The sequence below is a fragment of the Vulpes vulpes genome, chromosome 13, assembly GCF_048418805.1.
Source record: "Vulpes vulpes isolate BD-2025 chromosome 13, VulVul3, whole genome shotgun sequence".
Lineage (NCBI taxonomy): Eukaryota > Metazoa > Chordata > Mammalia > Carnivora > Canidae > Vulpes > Vulpes vulpes.
The window spans coordinates 121,219,237-121,239,552 of record NC_132792.1 but is presented as its reverse complement, the minus strand read 5'-3'; the positions used below and the strand labels follow the sequence as shown (position 1 = coordinate 121,239,552).

Below are 20,316 nucleotides of genomic sequence, written 5' to 3'. Positions count from 1 at the left end.
AAGGCTCAGGATAAAGCTGCAGCAATTAAGATGCTGTGATGTTGGGTCAGACCTAGGCATATTGATGAATAGAACAAAACCAAACCATTTAAACACTTGATTTATGAAAAAAGTAAGCCTGCAGCACAATTGATAGTGCTGGATTGATTGGATGGCCATATTGGAAGAAAAAGGAAACTTGAACCTTGTTTCACACCAAAGGCAAGCTTTCCATGTGGATTAGAGATGTAACTGTGAAAGTAAAACAGTAAAGCTCCTAAAATAATGTGGGATAATATTTTCATGGTCTTGGAATTGAGAAGCTCTTCTTCGACAAGTTATTAAAAGCATTAACTGAAAAGAAAAGATTGCTGCTTTGGACTGAATAAAAGTTGAGAACTTGTATTCATCAGAAGATCCCATTCAGGGAGTGAAAAGGTGGGCTGCACCCGGGGAGAAGGTATTTCCAGCCCGGATAACCAGCAGTGGGGTCCTGTCTGGAATATATAAAGGACTTTTCCAGATCAGTAGAGAAAAATTGGGCAAGAGATTTGATTTAAGCACCTATTTGTAAAAGAAGGTATCCACATAGCCATTAAAACACAAAAAGAGACTAAACCCCATTAGTAATCAGGGATACATGGAGCGGAACCACAGTGGGATATTCATACCTATCAGGAGTGTTCAAATAAAGGCCGATAATTCCAGTCATAATGTTGCATTGTACGTACAAGTAGGAGAGCTGTTGTATGCTGCCATGGGAGTGAAAATTGACAGAACCAATTTGGAAAGCTACTTGGAGTTTTCTGCTAAAGTCAAGTATGTCTTTGGCCCGTGACATCTCCACTTGTGGGTGTATGACCAACAGAGTGGGTGCCCATGTGTAGCAGAAGACATTTAGTAGGATGTTCATAGCATCACTATTTTTTAATAGCTCCAAACTGCAAGTAATCCAAATGTTCATTAATAGGAGGATGGGTAAATAAGTGTGATTACTATGATGGAATACCACAGAGCACTGAAAAAGAATCAACCACAGCTGTGTGTGGTGAATAGCTGACTCCCATAAACAGTTGTGAAGGATAGAGTGGGCATGTCACAGTATACTGTGTAACTCTGCTTTACATAAAATTTGGAGACCCGCAGAACTAATCTGTGATGCTAGAACGGTAGCTAGTACCTTTGGGGAGGCGGAGGACTTATGGAGGAAGTTTCTGGTGTTGACATTCTTATTTCTTGATCAGGATTTGGCTACGTGGGACTTTTCACTGTTTATGTTTTATATGCTTTCTGAATTAATATTTCGATAAGCATGTTAACATATATTTAATGAGGGTTTAGATTTTTAATGAGGGTATAGATTTCTGGTTACGGCCAGATCTTTGTAACATCAGACACCTTACCTTCCATCATCAGACTGTTATTTCTGCTGACTGACTTGACTGACTTTACCCAAGAGAATGATTTTTAACTTTTTTTTTTTTGTCCAAGATCTGGCAGGAACAGGTTTGAGTATATCCTATCAGGATTTGTTGGTTCTGCCAAGTATTAGGTTGACTCTGTGAGGAATCACTGTCTTTCAGGTGGTGATAAATTGCGCCATCCCTAAGGGGTTGAAGTACAATCAGGCTACACAGACCTTCCACCAGTGGCGAGATGCCAGACAGGTGTATGGCCTCAACTTTGGCAGCAAGGAGGATGCCAATGTCTTCGCAAGTGCCATGATGCATGCCTTAGAGGTGTTGAATTCACAGGAAACAGGTATGGTATCTTGGTTTACTTGTTTCCTCCAACTCAAGTGCCCTGTGTATGTGTATGTGAAATAATATTTGAAGTAATTCTTAAATTTCTGTTGTTTCCCTCAGAAGTGTGAACTTTGGTTTGTTGATGATAGACATACAGTTTAGAAGGATAATCTTACAAGATTGGTTAGTCAGTTTTTAACCTTCTCCTTTGAAGATGGTTATGATCCTCCTACTCTAGAACCTCAGCTTTGATTGCATGGATGTGAACCTCAGAGAATATGCAGTGGATAGAAATTGTGTATTTATCGTCATCTCACCTTTATATGAAGAAACACATGCTTTCCGAAATATGTTTTTTAAGTCACTACCAAGCCCATGAACTTCATGTAGGATTGAGTTTCTTTCATCCTTGCACAGAAGAGACCTTGATTCTGAAAGTTGTTTAAAGATTTTAGGAGTGCCCTCAGGTGGTATGTGCCATGAATTGCATCCCTTCTGATACTGCGTGGTAGTGAAAAAGAGAAGTGGAAATAATGTACTGTTTAAAAACCCAGGGTTTAAAATTGTGTATGTCTCAGAGATGAACTGTGATTTAGCTTTGGTTCACAAAATCGAAAATGAAATATACCGATGTGTGGTTATCTCTTTGGGGAGATAGATTTTATATTCTAAAAATAAGTGTTATATGTAAAACATTGTAAATACGATTACTTTTGCCTTTGTTGTGTACTTAGTAGTGATGTTGGTGATATAAATGTGCCAGAAGCAAAATTTATTTATGTATCTTAAGAGGAGAGACAGATTAATTTTTGATACTTTGTTGAAGGTATAGAGTTTCAAAGCTTGTTATAGATATGTCAAGTTTTATTTATACCATGACTTATTCTAAGAAGCATTGAAGCATCTAGCCCATAGATTAGTCTATTTCAGATAGAAATTTCAGAGCAAAATGACATTTTGGAATTTTGCCAAAACCACCTTTTTTATGCCTGTAAGATGATTGATTGGAGGTCTTTTGAGGAAATTAAGATTTTTTATAAATAATTGGGACATAGCTCTTACATCTTATCTGTTTTGAGAAGATAAACCTCTGGAGCTTCAGTAAGTCCAGAACGTAGCACAGGAAAGCCCTTGGGTGTGCATAGTCTTGGGTGTAGATTGAGTGCCCACGCATCGGTCTCTTGTCAGCCTTCTGCTGCAGGGATAGAATGTCCCCTCATTGTGGTCTCACTGTAGGGGAGAAACTAGGATTGTGGCTCTTATTCTGTAAAGAGGCCAGCTGCATACTTAATAATTAAAGTCCCAAAGTGTAGTGGATATGTTTAGGACAGTGACATTTGGCTTCTGCATGTTTGAAGCAAAATAGCATTTTTATTTCTAAACCTTCAAAAGAGTGTCTGTGGATGTTAGAAACTAGAAGATTGTTTTTCATCTTGTCATCTATTTGTTTATAACCAAATGGAAAAGATTGTTGTATAAGTGTGGAGTCCTGTAGTTTGCTTTCAGAATGAAAACACTAATGTTTTCCCTTCTGATCTTTGTCTTTTGAAATTGATGAGTCTTAGTGTGGAGAGACTCAGTTACATTCTCTTATAATTTCCACATTCTAGAAAGTTTGGCAAATGGGAAAATTGCCCAACATCTCACTATAATTGTGAACATTTTGGTAAGGCAGACAAATTCAATAGATTCTTCTTAGATGATTGTGAAATTTTATTCTGTTCAGGGTCACAACAAGCCTTTCCTGCCATGGGCCAAGGGGAGGAGGATAGTGGCAGAACAGGTGGGCCCGTTGTAACCATCTCCCTGCACCATGGCCCTGCCACTTGGTTTTGTAGCAGTTTCATCAGAGAAAAGAAAGCATGTGGAATGGTTGATGTATTTAGATAATGACTTTCTTCATAATTAACTGTAGCTAGACTCTAATTTCTGGTTACGGGACCAGCCCTGGGGCGCATAGCCTGATGGCACTAACTGGCTTGAAAATAGAGGCGCAGGAGGTGAAGAATCAGAAGAATCCAGAAGAGTGTCATTTTCTCTGTAGGTCTCCACAGTAGGATGGTTATGTCCCCCACCCCAGGATCACTTAGTGGACCTGACTTGTCCGCTTAAACAAACCCAATAATGTCGCCTCTCATCCTGAGCATGCCTTACCCTTCCACAGCTGTTTGCTTTGGGTTCACAGCCAGCCAGTTCCTTGCTGAAACCATCTATTGTCTTCCTGCCAAAACCACCTTGAAAAAAGTTCACTGGCATGTCCCCTCCCTAAGCAAACAATATACCCAGTAAACCTCTGATCAGAAGCCACAGAAACAAACATTTCTAAAGGTAAAGTGACTGCAGACAGTAGTCTTTCCTGCTGCTTAATGGTTTGCCATGTTTTAAAGCTATTTTTCCATATTGAATACTTCTCTTCATTTTGTTATTTTTTAGCTATTAATATCAGTATTATTCACTGAATGTTGGTTTATTCTTCTGAGTGATTTTTAGGCTTTTTAAAGTTATGCACAGCCTTGTTCAAGTAAAATCTCCTATAGAACCTTAGTGCATTCAGACAAACCGTGGTGCCATTCTGATTTGTGGGAGGGTCAGGGCCCAGAGCCACTGAGGCACCATGCAGCTCTCCAGAGCAGGGGCTGAAGGTACCAGCCCATTCGTTTTGCCAAAACCCATAATTGCATGGTTCTCCTTTCCCCTCTCCCTTGTCCATGAATTCTCTAAGCCCTCCAAATATTTTTTTAATGGACAAAAAACCACTTTCTTTGGGGCTGTTCATACTGACCTTTATAAGGTACTCTGTGCATGTGAAATTTCCATCTCTTTTATGAAAAGGGAGGGTGGCAGGAATGTTTTCCTTTATTTTGTTTTTAACTTGGTGTGCAATTATCTAATATACTGGAAAGTACAGGAGGTGCTAAATACAGCGAGTTATATTTGGAATTTAAAAAACACAAATCACATGTTCTAACATTCTTAAAAAAAGAGTTGGGTTAGCCTTCCTTCTTTTATACCAAATGCTACAGTTTATCTCTTCCCTTTCTCTAAGGTTAGACTCAACTTAAACACTTACTTTCAGATGGTATTATCCAGATTGATATTTTTATTTCTGTGTTGTTTGTCGGGTACATTTATAGCAGGTTTGCAGGTAATAGTTGTGGATTACATAAAATATAAAGTTAGTCCTTGCGATGATTAGTGGAGGTAAATTTGCACACTCTGTTTTTGTGAAAGGTCAGGGCATTTGAAAATAGGAAATAATTTTTTAAATTCACTTTTTCCTGCATAGCCAGGAAGTATATTCTGCTTTTGTTCTTCTCAATCAAGATTAAGCGTACCTTTGTAGAAGAAAACCGTAAAATATTATACCATTAACTAAGACTGCTTCTGCTTGATTTTATTTTATAGCTATTGAAGATGAGAACACAGAGATCTCATGTTTAAAAATTTTAGATTTTAAAAATAGTTTTATAGAGATTCCATTAAATTTTTTTTTTTTTGTTGGGAACTTGATCTGATACACCTTTCATATGAGCATTTATATGAATTTTATCTCAGCATTTTAAAATCTTTTTGAGATATGTTTTAGAATTAATTGGATTTTAGAAACCTCAAAAAGTTTCTAGAAACACCTTAAGGTAATAGAGACATTTATTTTTCAGCCCTGCAGATCGCAGGAGTCACGAGACCAATATTGTGGTTGTATCATAGATGTCATCAAGTGTGTTTTGAGCGTAGGTCCTGTGTCAGGCATGGGGAATAATGCTAACAGGATGAGGCCTGTCCCTTGCCCTCTGGGCTTTCGGCTACGGGAAACAAGATCAGCACATAAGGATACAATCTGTGAGATGCTGTGAGTGGGGTCTGCACAAAGAAAACTCTGGGGTCCCGGGGAGATTTGAAGAGCAGATGACGCTGGAGACATATCTTGGAGAAAGCGTAGGCCTTGGCAGTGGTAGAAGAACATTCTAGATGGGATGGGAACCATTGGGAGACAACAAAGAGGCTGTGTTGTGGCCTGGGCATGAGAATTTACGGAGGAGGGAAATTCCAAGAGAAAAGGTGGGGAAGGTTGGGAAGAGCGTGGTATCTTGCTGAGGGCTGTGCATGGCCCTGTACAGCGTCAGTGGGACACAGCCTGTGAAGGGTGCCAGGTACGCATTTATGTGACCAGGTACGTGCTTTAGGATGATCATGATGGGCGGGTGAGCATGGGGCCCAGGCATGGCCAGGTTAGGGTGTGATGCCATGGGGAAGATAGGTGGTGCCCTGAAATGAAACAGTCACAGCAAGGCGAGAAGCAGAGGAGGAGGTGACACTTTTACTTCCTGCTGCTGTACCCTTGAGGACATTGTTCTGGGCCTTCTATCCAGTTCCCCATTTTTTTATTTTTTTAATTTTTTAATTTTTTTATTTTTTTAATTTTTATTTATGATAGTCACAGAGAGAGAGAGAGAGAGAGAGGCAGAGACACAGGCAGAGGGAGAAGCAGGCTCCATGCACCGGGAGCCCGATATGGGATTCGATCCGGGGTCTCCAGGATCGCGCCCTGGGCCAAAGGCAGGCGCCAAACCGCTGCGCCACCCAGGGATCCCCAGTTCCCCATTTTGTCCTTAAAGCCTATCTGAGGCAGAGGCAGAAATAATCTGTTTATTAGGTGCCTGCCATGTGCCAAGTCCTTGGCACGTGTATTACTAAATTTTTTTTTTTTAAGATTTTATTTATTCATGAGAGACACACAGAGAGAGGCAGAGACATCAGCAGAGGGAAAAGCAGGCTCCTCGAGGAGAACCCAATGCAGGACTTGATCCTGGGACCCTGGGATCACGCCCCGAGCCAAAGGCAGACACTGAACCACTGAGCCACCCAGGCGTCCAACTAAAGATCTTTGCAACAACCCCGCAGAATCAGGGGGTATCTTCCTTCTCTTACAAGAAGGTTACGGGACCAGCCCTGGGGCGCATAGCCAGACTGCTGGGTAAGATGGCATTCAGGATCTGTCAGTGGGCTGTGATGGACAGGCCAGGAAGGAGGCACAGGTGCTGTATGGTGATTACAGATGTGTCTGTCTGGGCCCCTGATGAAATGACATTAGCTAGAGAAGGAGAGGAGGGGGTGCGGTTCTGGGCACAGGGGCATGCGTCTGGTTCTGGACATGCTGCATTTGGAGCACTTTATTAATGCCCTCATAATATCCTATGAAATTGGACCTTGAAAGAATCCCAAAGGTCATCTTGGACAGTATTTTTCACTGAGTTTTTGTCAATCAACTTACTTTACTGAAGTAACCTTTTGAAACAGTGAGGTGTCCGCTGCTCTTCAGGATGCAGTGAGTGACAGGTTTGGGGTCAGGTGGGTGGGACAGTGTTTTTGTGTGTATGCTCACATAGTGCTTCACTTTTAAATTAACCTCTTCCGTACTTTCCCCAACTTCTAAATTCACAGTTTTCACAGGAATGGGAGGTGGATCTGCAGGAGCGGTGACCCCAGTTTCCAGTTACAAAACTTGGCACTTGAGTCTTACCCACAGTGGGAGCCACAAGTGGGGTTGGGTCTTCTGGCCCTCAGGCCCTTGCTTTGCTTTTTCAAATCAACATCTTCCAGGCACGTTTAAGACGCTTTTGAGGGAAATCACTTTAGGGTGAGAAAATAGGGAAGAAGAGAGCTTTTATTTACTTTTTGTTTTATGTCTTTGAATAAAATTTCAAGGTCTTTCAAAGTGGTTTAGTGGAAAACACCGTTGGAGCCAGAGGCTGACCCTTCTTCTGGTGGCAGGGTGCCTTCTCTGAAGTGGTTTTCTTTGGAGAATAGGTTAAGATATCATTACAGGAATTAAATGAGATGAAGACAGTATTTTAAACTATAAAATGTTATTTTTGAATGCAAATATTTATAAATACCTGGAAGATTCTGCTGTGTGGATTAACTGACTTTGAGGAATAAGAAGTGATAAGGAGACTGATTTTTCTCTAGCTTCTTCCTTGTCTTTGCTCCCTGGTGGAGACCTGTCTTGTTAGTTTTTTTTCTCTTAGGAAATTAGTTATTTCATTCATCATATGGGTGCATCTAAATCCAGGAGGAAATTAGACTCCCATCTCATCCATCTCATCCTCAAAGATTCTTCTCTTGGAGGGGAGATAAGACATACCCATTGTCCCAAAAAGGGAAGGTCATTGCTGAGGTGTAGATAAAATCCTGCCTGAGGGGGAATGAGGTTTCTTTTCACTGGAGCAACTGGGCAGGTGTTGATGGGGTGGCTTTGTGAGTGGATTTTGAAAGGTGAATGAAATGTAGGCACAGGGAGAATGGAAGAGACGGTGTTTGCTGAGCAGGGGCTGGTTTTGTCCTGGCAGGGAGAAAGTCAGAAGGTAGGTCTGATGAGGAAGGGCCTTTAAGAGCGGTAACGGTGACCCTTACAGTGTGAGTGTTCAAGCAGCTGGAATAATGGGAACAGAGCTGTACTTCAGAAAGCTGGCAGTAGTTTGAAAAGGGAGCTGCTGGAGGCGGGGGAATAAGTATGAAATTGCCTAGTGGAGACAGAAATCATGAGAATAGAGGGGAAAATTGAAACGGGAAAGAGATTGTAGTGAGAGTCAGGTGAGCTTGCAGGAAGCCGATACTGTTCTAGTGCCTCGCCCCATTAGGTGCTGTTTTCATTACGGAAGAATTCTGGCTACTTCTTTTCCACAGCAGTGGCAGACATCTGGGGAGAACACCGTGTCTGCAGCATCGTGCTGTGGTACGACTGTTTAGGTAAAGACAGTCCTGAGATTGGGAGAAAAAGGCGAACACAAAAACATAGTTCAGCATGAAGTTGATTTTTATTGTGAACCTAAGTCCAGGTTTCAGAAAAAAAGGGTATATAGTCACAATATTGTCTTCAGGTAGCTTACAGTAGGGGCAAATTTCTTTTCAGACTTTAAAATGAAATTAGCAAATCTATTCAGCCCCAAGTTTAGTAAATTTTTTTTAAAGATTGATTTATTTATTGGAGGGAGAGATCATGCACACGCACACATACAAGGGAAGGGGGGAGAAGCCAAGGGAGAGAGAGAGAGAGTCCCAAGCAGATGACTCCCTGCTGAGCTCAGAGCCTGACATGGGGCTCAATCCCACAACCCCAAGATCATGACCTGAGCCAAAACCAAGAGCAGGAAGCCCAACCAACTGAGCCACCAGATGCCCCTTGCTTAGTAATGTATTGACAGTTTGCATGAGTATTACATGCGAATGTCCTTTACTATAGGAGATGATTCCTTTCATATTAGAGCAGTGATTTTCAGTTTGTTACCTACGAGACTCCTATAAAACAACTGAAGTTGTGAGATAATCTCCTGGGTTTTAGAAAGCTAAAAGAACAATGTTGTATACCACACATCCCAGTGATAGGGTTGCTAAAACCACTAATTCCATATTAAGCTTTTTTGCTTGGAACTAAAATTTACCAGCTCTTTGTAGAGATACTTAATCTAAAACCGATGAGAAAGGGGATCCCTGGGTGGCGCTGCGGTTTGGCGCCTGCCTTTGGCCCAGGGCGCGATCCTAGAGACCCGGGATCGAATCCCACGTCGGGCTCCCGGTGCATGGAGCCTGCTTCTCCCTCTGCCTGTGTCTCTGCCTCTCTCTCTCTCTCTCTGCGACTATCATAAATAAATAAAAATTAAAAAAAAAATAAAATGGAAAAAAAATAAAACCGATGAGAAAGAAGTTCTGATTGACTTACTTGTTGACATTTTAGGAATTTTTGGATCTTTTGTGATTTTGTGACTGTGCCAAGATACTGATAAGAAAAGTTTAAATAGTCCCAGTACCTGATTTGAAAACATGACCAGTTGCATATCTGATTTAATTAGTTGTGAAAGAAGGTTCTCTGGATGGGTTCCCTCCAAACATCTAGTCCCGGGGATGGGGGTACTCGTTAAAGTAATAAAAGGGTTTCCAGCTGTGCAACAGGTCAGGCGCTGCTGAGATAGACTTTTGTTTCCTGTGCTCTGCCTGCTGTACCACCAGGCCTCAGTTTCTAACCTGTGTGTCCACATTTCTCAGCTGGGCTTCCTGGGGGGACTGAGTGCATCTGGAAAGTGATTTGGGTGATACATCTCTCTTCTTCTCAGGATGGAACATAGGTGCCCTTTCAGGGGTGCACCGGAGGCACATTCCCTGGGAAGGCTGCCTCTCGTGGGTTCTGTCCCTTGGCCTTCCTTTTTGCCTCTGCTTTCTGGTCTCTCATTCACCTGCAGGAATTACCTTGAAGTTCTGGGACTAGGGATCCCTGGGTGGCGCAGCGGTTTAGCGCCTGCCTTTGGCCCGGGGCGCGATCCTGGAGACCCGGGATCGAATCCCATGTCGGGCTCCCAGTGCATGGAGCCTGCTTCTCCCTCTGACTATGTCTCTGCCTCTCTCTCTCTCTCACTGTGTGCCTATCATAAATAAATAAAAAAAATTTAAAAAAAATTATAAAAAAAAAAAAAAAGAAGTTCTGGGACTAAAAGTGACTATGGATTAGTGCAGATGATAAGTACCGAGGTATCACATCCTTCTTTCTCGATTGTTCATTACAGCCCTGTCCTCCAGCATTTATAATGAGTAATAATTGGAATGACTCCATATCTAGTTCTTGGTCGTTAGGGGGACAGTTTGAATGAACGTTTACCTTGTAGCTACCACTCATTTGTAGATGCCCTCATCATCCCCTCACCATTGGGAGGGATTGATGTCATCCCTGGATTGGGGTCTCCACCTGATTTTTCTCCATATTCTCATTTTCTCTGGGCTAAACCATGTGTAGCATCAGAAATCTTGAGTTGAAAGCTCTAACTCAGGGTTTGAAAAATGTGCTCCAGGAAACCTTGAGGACCCTCTCCTAGACTGTTTCAGGTCTGTAAGGCACTCTTTTTTCCTTCTTAAACTTCAGCTGAAACAAGGTACTGCAGCATACTGAATGCAAAAGTAAATAAAACAATCCAGCTGTGTTCTAAGCCAAACATTAAAGAGATTTGTAAAAATATAAAACCTTGTTATCCTAGATACTATTTTTATTTGGGAAATAATTTTTGTTTTGGAGAGTAATTATTACAATAATTTTTGTTATTTTTTAAAATGAATTACTAGAAATTAAAACTGGTAGATATTGTTTAATACAGAAAATAACAGTAGCCATGATTCACCTAAACAAGAGCTGTTGAGGGTCTTTAATGATGTTGAAAAGTGTGAGGGGCCCATGACCAGGACCCTTGAGGATGACTGCCTTCATCATCATCATGGAGACTGTTGACTGAGAAGAGAATTCCAGTGGCTTTTATCCTTTCCAGGCAGCCTAGCAAAGAACTCTTGTCTACTGGATAAGATTGTCTCCAGATGAGAATTGATGATTCCGTATTTTCTATCTCCTTAGTGTAAGATTCTGTTTCTCTAAGATAAGCCCAGCTTTGCTTCTAACAGAGAAGCCTTTCTTCCAGTGTTCTTCTCTCCTTCCCAGCAAGAGGACTTCCTGGGGGCTAGGCATGGTGGAGGAGTAGACAGAGTACAGACATCATTCCTGTCCTGCTCATCCTGTCAGTGACAGGGAGCGTGGAGGTCTGGTGGCCTTATTTCATGCTGCATGGATAAAAATTTCCCAGTGATGAGATTTGAAACCATCTTGTATCCAACACTGGTGACCACTGTTGCTGTTTTAGCTCTGCCTCTTAGAAGTTCGCATTCTTTTGGTTTCTCATTGGTACAGTTGTGACTTCTCTTGGGATTTTCACAATTATGTTCTAATAGATGAGTTATACATTCATACAATATGGGAATTATGATTTATAATAAATGAACTTTAAAATAGTTGCTTCTAGACTTTTAAGTTCCAGATCACTAGCTGTTTGAGGAAAGCTTCTTTTCAGTGTGGCTATAACTCAGGTCTTATACTGCATTGTTCATGGGCATGGCTTTAGTCTTAGGGGGCGGCCTTAGGAAATCTTGTCCTGCTCCAAGATCGGTGTGACTAAATGAGCAAAAGAGACAGATAAAATTTTTGTGATTAATCTACATGTCATGGTCTTAGAGAAGGTGACCTGAGCCTGAAGTTTGTTGTCAGACAGACACTATATTCTTCCTGCCTCTCATTCTTGTTTCTCTGCTTCTCTGGCAGTTGGGCATCTTGTAAGGTATTGTCTAATGCAGGTCTAGCTGAGGATGACATTTATCAGCTTATTTTAAAGTTAGCTTAAAATTTAATTAATGGTGCTTCAGTGATCTGAGGATGCCATCCTTATTTGCATGTTTTACTGCATGAGAATAGTAATTTATATACAGTTACTTTACTTGTATTCCTGAATTTTAATCACTTTTTTTGCCCATAAGTGGGAGGAGCATTTGCTGGGTGTCACATTCTGATACCTGTTTTTTTTTTTTTTTTCTTTTTAAGATTTTATTTATTTATGCATGAGACACACACACAGAGAGAGAGAGAGAGAGAGAGAGAGGCAGAGACACAGGCAGAGGGAGAAGCAGGCTCCATGCAGGGAGCCTGATGTGGGACTTGATCCCGGGACTCCAGGATCACGCCCTGGGCCGAAGGCAGGTGCTAAACCACTGAGCCACCCAGGGATCCCCCTGATACCTGTTTTGTAGGACCTTTCCATCTTTAATTAAGGATGTAGGGAGTAGGGAGAAGCTCTAATAGAGTGGAATCTATCTTGTTCTTCATTGATGATGAGAACCAGATTGCTGGAACTACTTCTTTGGTGAGACCAATCACAACATCACAGTGGCAGCCACGTCTGCCCAGGCGTTCTTACAGTTGAATTGTGGAGATGCTTTTATTGGTCTGTAAATGTGGTGTTTTGTGGGCTTGTGTGTGTTTGTATCCAGCAAAGAGCACATGTACAGTGGTGCCTCCCAGTGAACATTGGGCACTTCTATTTTTATGTTCTAGACAAGACAGAAAAATTCTTTTTTTTTTTTTTAAAGATTTTATTTATTTATCCATGAGAGACAGAGAGAGAGAGGCAGAGACACAGGCAGAGGGAGAAGCAGGCTCCACTCAAGGAGCCCGATGTGGGACTCGATCCCGGGACCATGGGATCATGCCCTGAGCCAAGCCGAAGGCAGACGCTCAATCGCTGAGCCACCCAAGCATCCCAAGACAGAAAAATTCTAATCAATCTTTTGAAGATGGTATTAAACAGTGGTATCCTTGAAATATCAGTATCATATATATAAAGGATATTGTTTCCTTAATCCATAGAAAATTCCTAAGAGGTAGGTGGTCTCGTAATCTAAAAGAAGAAAAGGGTACTGAATTATTTATAATCTTACTAAGGTGCCGTGTTACACTATGTGAAAGAAACAGAAGCAAGTAATTCAGAATCGTGGACCTGGAGGGCCTACTGACTGGATAGAGTAGACCGACATGGTCAGAAATGTCTGCAGGGCAGCGTGAACCTCACGAGTGGTACAGAGTGGCAGTTGTGAGGTGTAGTAAGCAAACAGTGTGCTGATCATGGGCAGACACTGGAAATAGTCCTTGTAAGATAGACCTGCTATTTCTGTAGGCTTTTGCAATTTCTGAGAAAATGCACACCAGAAAACAAATGGCTACTGTTTTCTGGAAATTTTCAGGGGCATTTGGTTATGACAGTGTTGTTCATGTAGGAAGAGATACATTTATAGTAAGGAGTTTCCTTTGCAAATAACATCCTGATCTTTACTGTGGTAATGCTGTACTAAACACAAAGAGTTACTTTTTCTTACTCAGATTTAGAGTCACTAGTCTTCATATATGTAGGCCTCAGAATTATACGTACCCAATTTGAGGATATTGACTGGATAAATAACATTAATTCCTAGGAAGTGAGTTTCTCATCTCTTCTCTAGGTACTACTTAGGACAGACCTTCTGTTGATTTTGCACTCCTGCTGTTGTGGGCACCACGTAGCCTTCTGGGAGCTTTCTTCTGTTTTTAGAACAAAGTGCAGAGTCCTTAACGTGGCTCTTGGTTCTCTAGAGGCAGCCCCTTTTGATTCTGTATCAAGTAAACACACTCCCGGCATCCAGGTCCTTGGCTTTCTGTTTCTTCTTTCACCACTGTGGGTGGGACTTAATGTTTTCTCAGAACACTTTAAACTCTTGATTTCTGGATTGTATAAATAAATTTGACAGAACCAAAGTTAGTGACAATGCTTGTCTTTCCTAGCAGGTTCTCTTGGCATACAGATCAAGTTATTTAAAGTGTCTTGTCTGCTGAAGGCCAAAAGACACATACATACATTTTTTAAAAATGTAACCTACAGTCCTCCTAATTTGGACTAAGATGTGATCTATAAACAGCTCTTAAGTATATTTAATGCCTTAAGAGTAACTGATGGTATTTTTTCCGTGAATGGATTTGGAGTGTCTAAAACTCTGTCCTTACGAAGCCATGACTGTTTTACTATTCCAAAGGGGCACATACTATTCTTTGGGGAAATCAGCTTGAATTACATCTCTTCACTTTTAAATAAACACTCTGCTTCAGTTGGGATAGTGTGGTTTTATTTTCAAGGATCGCATTCCACGCAAGCGCTAGGTGTTCAGGACTCTGATGCTTCTGCCTTGTCTGTTAGTGCAGTTTGTACTTCTCTTACTTGGTAAAGTGTGATCTAGAGCAACTTGTTAGGACTTCCATCTGTGTTTTCTTGTGCACTTCATCTTCCTGTGACCACCATAGTGACTGTCCCGGGTCCCTGCATGTGGCTTGTCAAGTGTACACTTGCTTATGACAAGTTCAGGCTGAGCTTGTTAAAAGGATACACAGCCAGGTTGCCTTCTGAAGACACCCCTGGTTTCTGAAGTCATGCCTGCCTTCTAAGGGCTCTTGGTTTGTAAGAACTGGGCCAGAACTTGGCTTCACCTGAATTTCTTCTCTCTGGGAAGTAGCTGTGGATGAGGCTGCTTTCTTGCTTTTTAAAGAATTAATTCTTTCCTGGGAGCTTGTGGGATCCCAATCTTGCAGTGCATTAAAAATTTCAGATAGATTTTCTGAGTTCTTCTTTATATTATACTGAATTAGGCTTTACAGGACCCCCCCCCCCCCACTTCTCTGTCCAAATAAAGGTTAGTTTTTTTAATTTAAAAGCAATTTTATTTCCCTGACTTTTGTTGAAATATTTTTGGTCTTGTATACCTCTCCTTTTTAGTAAAATTATGTACAGATTCATTCTCATATTTATGTTCATTTAGATGGATTGATATATGTAAAGGTACTTAGATGACTGCTAGCACACTGTATGCCTTCAGTAAGTTCTGTTTAATTGCATCAATTCTGAAAAAAAAAAACCCTTTATTTTTCTAAATTAAAAAAAATTTTTTTTTAAAGATTTTATTTATCCATGAGAGACACAGGAAGAGGGGCAGAGACGTGGGCAGAGGGAGAAGCAGGCTCACTGTGGGGAGCCCTATGTGGGACTCGATCCCAGGACCCCAGGATCATGATCTGAGCCAAAGGCAAACACTCAACTACTAAGCCTCCCCAAAACCACTTTAGTTAAACAAATGTAATAATTACTCCGTGCCAAGCTGGAAATGCTGGTTGCTTGTAATAGGATGATGAATATGGTACAGACGTGACCTCTGAGTATCTTCAAGTCCAGTGAAGCAGACCCCTAACTCTGAGTAGATAATATGAAGTAAGAACTTAGCAATCACATAGTATGTTGGAAAGACCTGAGGCTCTAGTGGGTGGTGCTGGATTTTATCATGTTTCCTTCTGGGTTCTTGCTGATACTGAGGTCCCCCCTCATTTTGTTTTTAAATAACAATTAGTTGCTGTTGCTGCTGCTTTTATATCTTACTTATAGGGGATGAGTAGTTAAAAGATTCAGATTTAACATGAAAAATGTCTAATGAAGAAAGTAGAATAATATAAACCTAAAGATTAAAATGCTAAAAATATAATTTAATTATTCCTTTTTAAAAAAAATTTTATTTATTTATGATAGTCACACAGAGAGAGAGAGAGAGAGAGAGGGGCAGAGACACAGGCAGAGAGAGAAGCAGGCTCCATGCACTGGGAGCCCGACGTGGGATTCGATCCCGGGTCTTCAGGATCGTGCCCCGGGCCAAAGGCAGGCACCAAACCACTGCGCCACCCAGGGATCCCTAAAAATATAATTTAAAAGATGATAAGTATTTAGTGTACAGTTTTCCTGAAAAAGAAGTACTTTATTGAGTAACATTTACTGAGTATTAAGAATGGGAACCTGTGACACTAACTTTGTTTCCTTATTCTTTGTCTGAATAAATACACAATGCTTCATCACCGTCACAACCATCAAGTTTGAATTGGCAGCAGAGTTTATATATAGCCTACTAATCACTAATCATGAGACATTGTATTTAAAGAGTAGGGGCATGGGGCACCTGCAAGGCTCAGTTGGTGAAGCGTCTGCCATTGGCTCAGGTCATGATCTCAGGGTCCTGGGATAGAGCCCTGTGTATGGGCTCCCTGCTCAGTGAGGAGCCTGCTTCTCCCTCTCCCTCTGCTGCTCCTTCTGTTTGTGCCTGCGCACGTGCTCTTTGTCAAATAAAAATCTTTTAAAAAATAATAAAATCTTTAAAATAAAAAAAAGTAGGGACATAAAGGTACATATTGTTGTGGATATAATTAAATTTCAGAGACTGAAGCTCCTGGTGTTCAGTCAACAGAGTGAGTTCATGGTCAATGACAGCACCCCCCCCCCCCCAACCCCCCACATCAGCAGCCTAGGTGGAAACCCTGGATCATGTGATCAAGCCCAGCTTATTTTGTGCTTTATGTATTTATTTTATTTTATTTTTTGTTTTGTTTTGTTTTTTTTTTTTGCTTCATGTATTTAACCAAACTATTCTCTTAATACAACTTTACATATTTTAGATTCTCAAAATAAATTTGGACGCCTTTGTTGTATTAGTTGCCCTGTGTGGTTTTTGGTACAAGTTGCTTCTTGGTTTCCATGCTGGAGTATCTGGAATTCCTGTGCAGAAAAGGTGAGAGCTAGGCACTGGACCCTGTGGAGAGGGAAACTTCTGTCCTAGGGTAAAAACCATTCCAAGTGCACAGGTATTCAGAGTCTCCACCTAAGAAGGGGGGGTTGATTCCTGCTGAAATCAGGAACTGTTGATTTCTGCTGAAAAAGAACCTGCTGGCAGAGGAACTGCCACAGGCCTTCCCACACTAGCTCTCAAGTTTGGAAAGGGCATCTAGGTCCTGGTTCACAAGCTTTTCCAGACCCTCGTCACCCTAGTATTATTAACTCGAGTCACTTTCTTCATTGTTTGTATCCATTTCATAGGTCCGAGGCCAGAGCCTGGAGGGACCTCACCCAGCAAGAGTTCTCTTGCTGATGGAACTGTAACTTCCAGCATAACATTTTGTTTTTCAAGGGAAAATAAGGAATTCTTTCTTCTGGTTAAAAAGTCGTGTGCTCCTTATAAGAATTAAAAAAAAAAAAAAAGAATTTTAAGCAGTAAAGGAAAGCATAAAGAAGAAAGTAAAGAAAAAAGAAAACCTAAAATCCTACCACCCAGAGATAATCACCTTTTATATTTTCCATAAGGGAAAGGTGATAGGCATTGAAATATTTTTCAAGTTTGTCTTAAAGACGGTTTTGAGATGAAGAACACAAAAACCCAGCACTATTTTTTTTCTTCATAGCTTTATTGAGCTTTACTTCACATACTGTTCAGTTTACCTGTGTGAAGCATACTATTCAGTGGTTCGTTGTGCTTTCACTGGGCTGAGCAGCCATCAGCACAGGCAACCTTTGAGAGTTTTTATCATTCATACCAGCAAGAAGCCTCAGACCCTTACGCGGTCACCACCACCCTTCCCTGCTCCTAGCAACCCCTGATCTACTCTCTGTAGATTTGCCTGTTTTGGGCTTTGCATGTTCATGGAATCTTATGATATGTGGTCTTTTGTAACCGGCCTTTTTTTTTTTTTTTTTTTTTTTGTAACCGGCTTTTATTTACTGTGATGCTTTCACAATTGAGGCATCTTGTAGCATGTGTCATGCATGGCAGTTTGAAAAGTAAACCATAATAAAAAATGTGTCCTGTGTCCAGGCATGCTCTGTGGACTGATTTCAACAGCTAGCTTTCTTATTTTAAAGTTGCATGACTGGTGTACAATGAAAGTAAGGACTGAATCCTTGCATTTTAAAAAATAAGCTTAAAAGCAAAGCAGAAGGCCTTCTGCAGATTCTTTAGTTTAGACAAACTCCACATATTAAACTGTGGTGAACTGTAGTGGAACTGTGTGCTGAGCTGAATGTAAATAGAGGGAAGTGCTTAACGGATTTGTGAAATCTCAGATTTGTTTGCCTTCAGGCTCAGTTTATCTGCCCACAGTTGCCCAGCTTCATTTTTTTTTCCATGTCCAAGAGCATTTAGCTTAGAAACTTTATGCTTTTTTTGATTCTTTTAATTCTCTGTCTTGTAAAAGTAGGAAAGGAGACATGGTCTTTGAAAGTTGGTGTGTTGTCCGGTTAGAGTGCAAACACTTTTCTTGGTTACAGGGGTTTCATTTCAGCTCTTTCCGTGTGGATACAGCAGTGAGGTTGTCTGAGTTTCCTTACATAGGATCTGAGATATCCTCATGTCACTGAATGTGCGCCTACCATGAGTCTCGCCCACTGAGCTAGACACCTTTGTCACCCCCAGCCGGCTGCCAGACTCCAGTTTTGAAGGCTGTTGCAGGTCCATTTCTTCTATCTCACTTTGGTCCAAGTGGAGGTTTGGTCCAAGGTCCAAGTGGACCACTTTGCCTAAATTGTAATATTGTATTAAAACTTTGCTCCAAAGTCTTTAGACAGATCTTCGTATTTTTTTAAAAATTTGATAATTACCTAATTTTATCTTTATGCTTATTACATTCTTTTAAGTTTTTTGAGTGACTAACAGGAAAAAACATGAGAAAAACTTGAAGTAGGAGAAAGAACTCCTAGTGAAGGAGGGGGACTACTTGTCTTCATTGTCTGCACTCCAGTTGAGTTTTGTACTACTAGCAAGTTGTAGTTGGCTCAGAAGGAAATACTCTTGCTGACCCAGAGATGACTGCTGTGGGCAGAAGGCATGGGCACCTGTAAGGCGGCCCTTCAGACTGAGGAACCCTGAGAGCATGTTTGAAAGATGGAAAGACCGGCATGCCTAGAGTATAGGGAGACAGCATGAACCGGATGGGAAGCAGTGTCATAGCATGGAGAGAAGGCCCTAGAGTTTGAGATTTATCTTGAGAACAGTGAGAAATATAGAAAAAGAAAAAGGATGAGAGAAAAATGAACAGAAATAGAAGCGCTGCCATTTTCTTTCCCAGCCCAGTGTTTGTTTAGTGGTCTGGGATAAACGCACCCCCTTTGAAAACCACAGTCTGGACAAGAGGTCATGGAGCATGACGTGTGGCAATGGAGGCCATTTGGAGAGTGAGATTTCAAGGTTGCAGGAAGGGACTTGGCAGTAGATTAACTAGTCATAACAAAAGAGAAGGGGTGAGGAGGGCTCTGGGTTTCTGGTTTGTGTCACTGAGTGGATCCCAGTGCTGGTTAGAGACTCAGCTAGCAATCCAACAGTGCGCTGACCTGTTGAACCCCTGCCTGACTGCACCTGTGCCTCACAATGCCTGTGGTGGCAGAGGGCAGGTGGTGCTTGTTAAGGTGGTTGTTGGACAGCTCTGTTCTGCACAGAAGGGAACACGGTATGGTTGTTAGGATGTGGCAGGATTGGTACATTACAGGCCTTCTTTCTTCTGGTTGACTCTAAAGGTTTCTTTAGCTGGCTTCAGAGTCATTGATTCCACAGCTGAAAATAAGTCTATAAAATAGGTGTGGGCTAGGGGGCATGTTGGGACTATTGCTGTTCAAACCTCTAATGGGTTATCTGCAGTTTGTCAGCTGTTAGCAGCCATCTAACATTTGCTAAGAAGGGAATAAAATGTATCTGAGGCCTTAAATTGAGGAATGATCAAAGAAATGAAAGAGGGATCACATATACAGTCTGCCTAAGAATTGGCACAATGACATGGGAGAGGTTTATATGTTGGCCGCCTTTCATATGGTTATAGATGCATGATGCTCAATTTCCTGAGATCTTTAAAGATTTTCTTTATTAAAAACTGCACATATTTTAAAACAATGAAATTTTTTTGGAGAAGTATTAAAATGCCACTTAAGAAATGCCATCACTCTGAACACAGTTTGCTCTTTGTTGTAATTCTCATGTCTGCTGGCATGAAGCCCTGCAGTATGAGACCTAGATATATATGTATATATATATTTTCAGTCTTATTAAAGTATAATCTAAGAATAAAAATGTATGCCATGATGATCTAGTATAGCTTGTTTTGTGAAAAGACCCCTCCTATCTAGTTAATTAACACATTTGTCACCTTACCTCTGTGTGTGTGTGTGTGTGTGAGTGTGACAGAGTGCGAGAGCGAGAGAGAGATTAATTTTGGTGAGTTACAGCAAACTTCAATTCATGATAGCATGAGGTACAGTGCTATCAACTAGAGTCACCAAGTTTACATTAGATCCTCAGTCCTTACTCATTATATAACTGAAAGTTTGTACCTTCTTACCAGCCTATTTACCCCACCCAC

At 41.2% G+C, this 20,316-nt stretch overlaps 1 protein-coding gene across 21 annotated transcripts in view; it reads left to right on the top strand.

The window, feature by feature from the left end:
* ENAH (ENAH actin regulator) overlaps positions 1-20,316 on the top strand; it is a 140,565-nt gene that overhangs the window by 72,437 nt on the left and 47,812 nt on the right. For all 21 annotated transcript variants that reach the window (XM_072732691.1, XM_072732690.1, XM_072732678.1 and 18 more), the window contains exon 3: positions 1,563-1,740. In XM_072732691.1, coding sequence (XP_072588792.1) covers positions 1,563-1,740 — 178 coding nt within the window. The remainder of the gene's footprint in view (positions 1-1,562; positions 1,741-20,316) is intronic.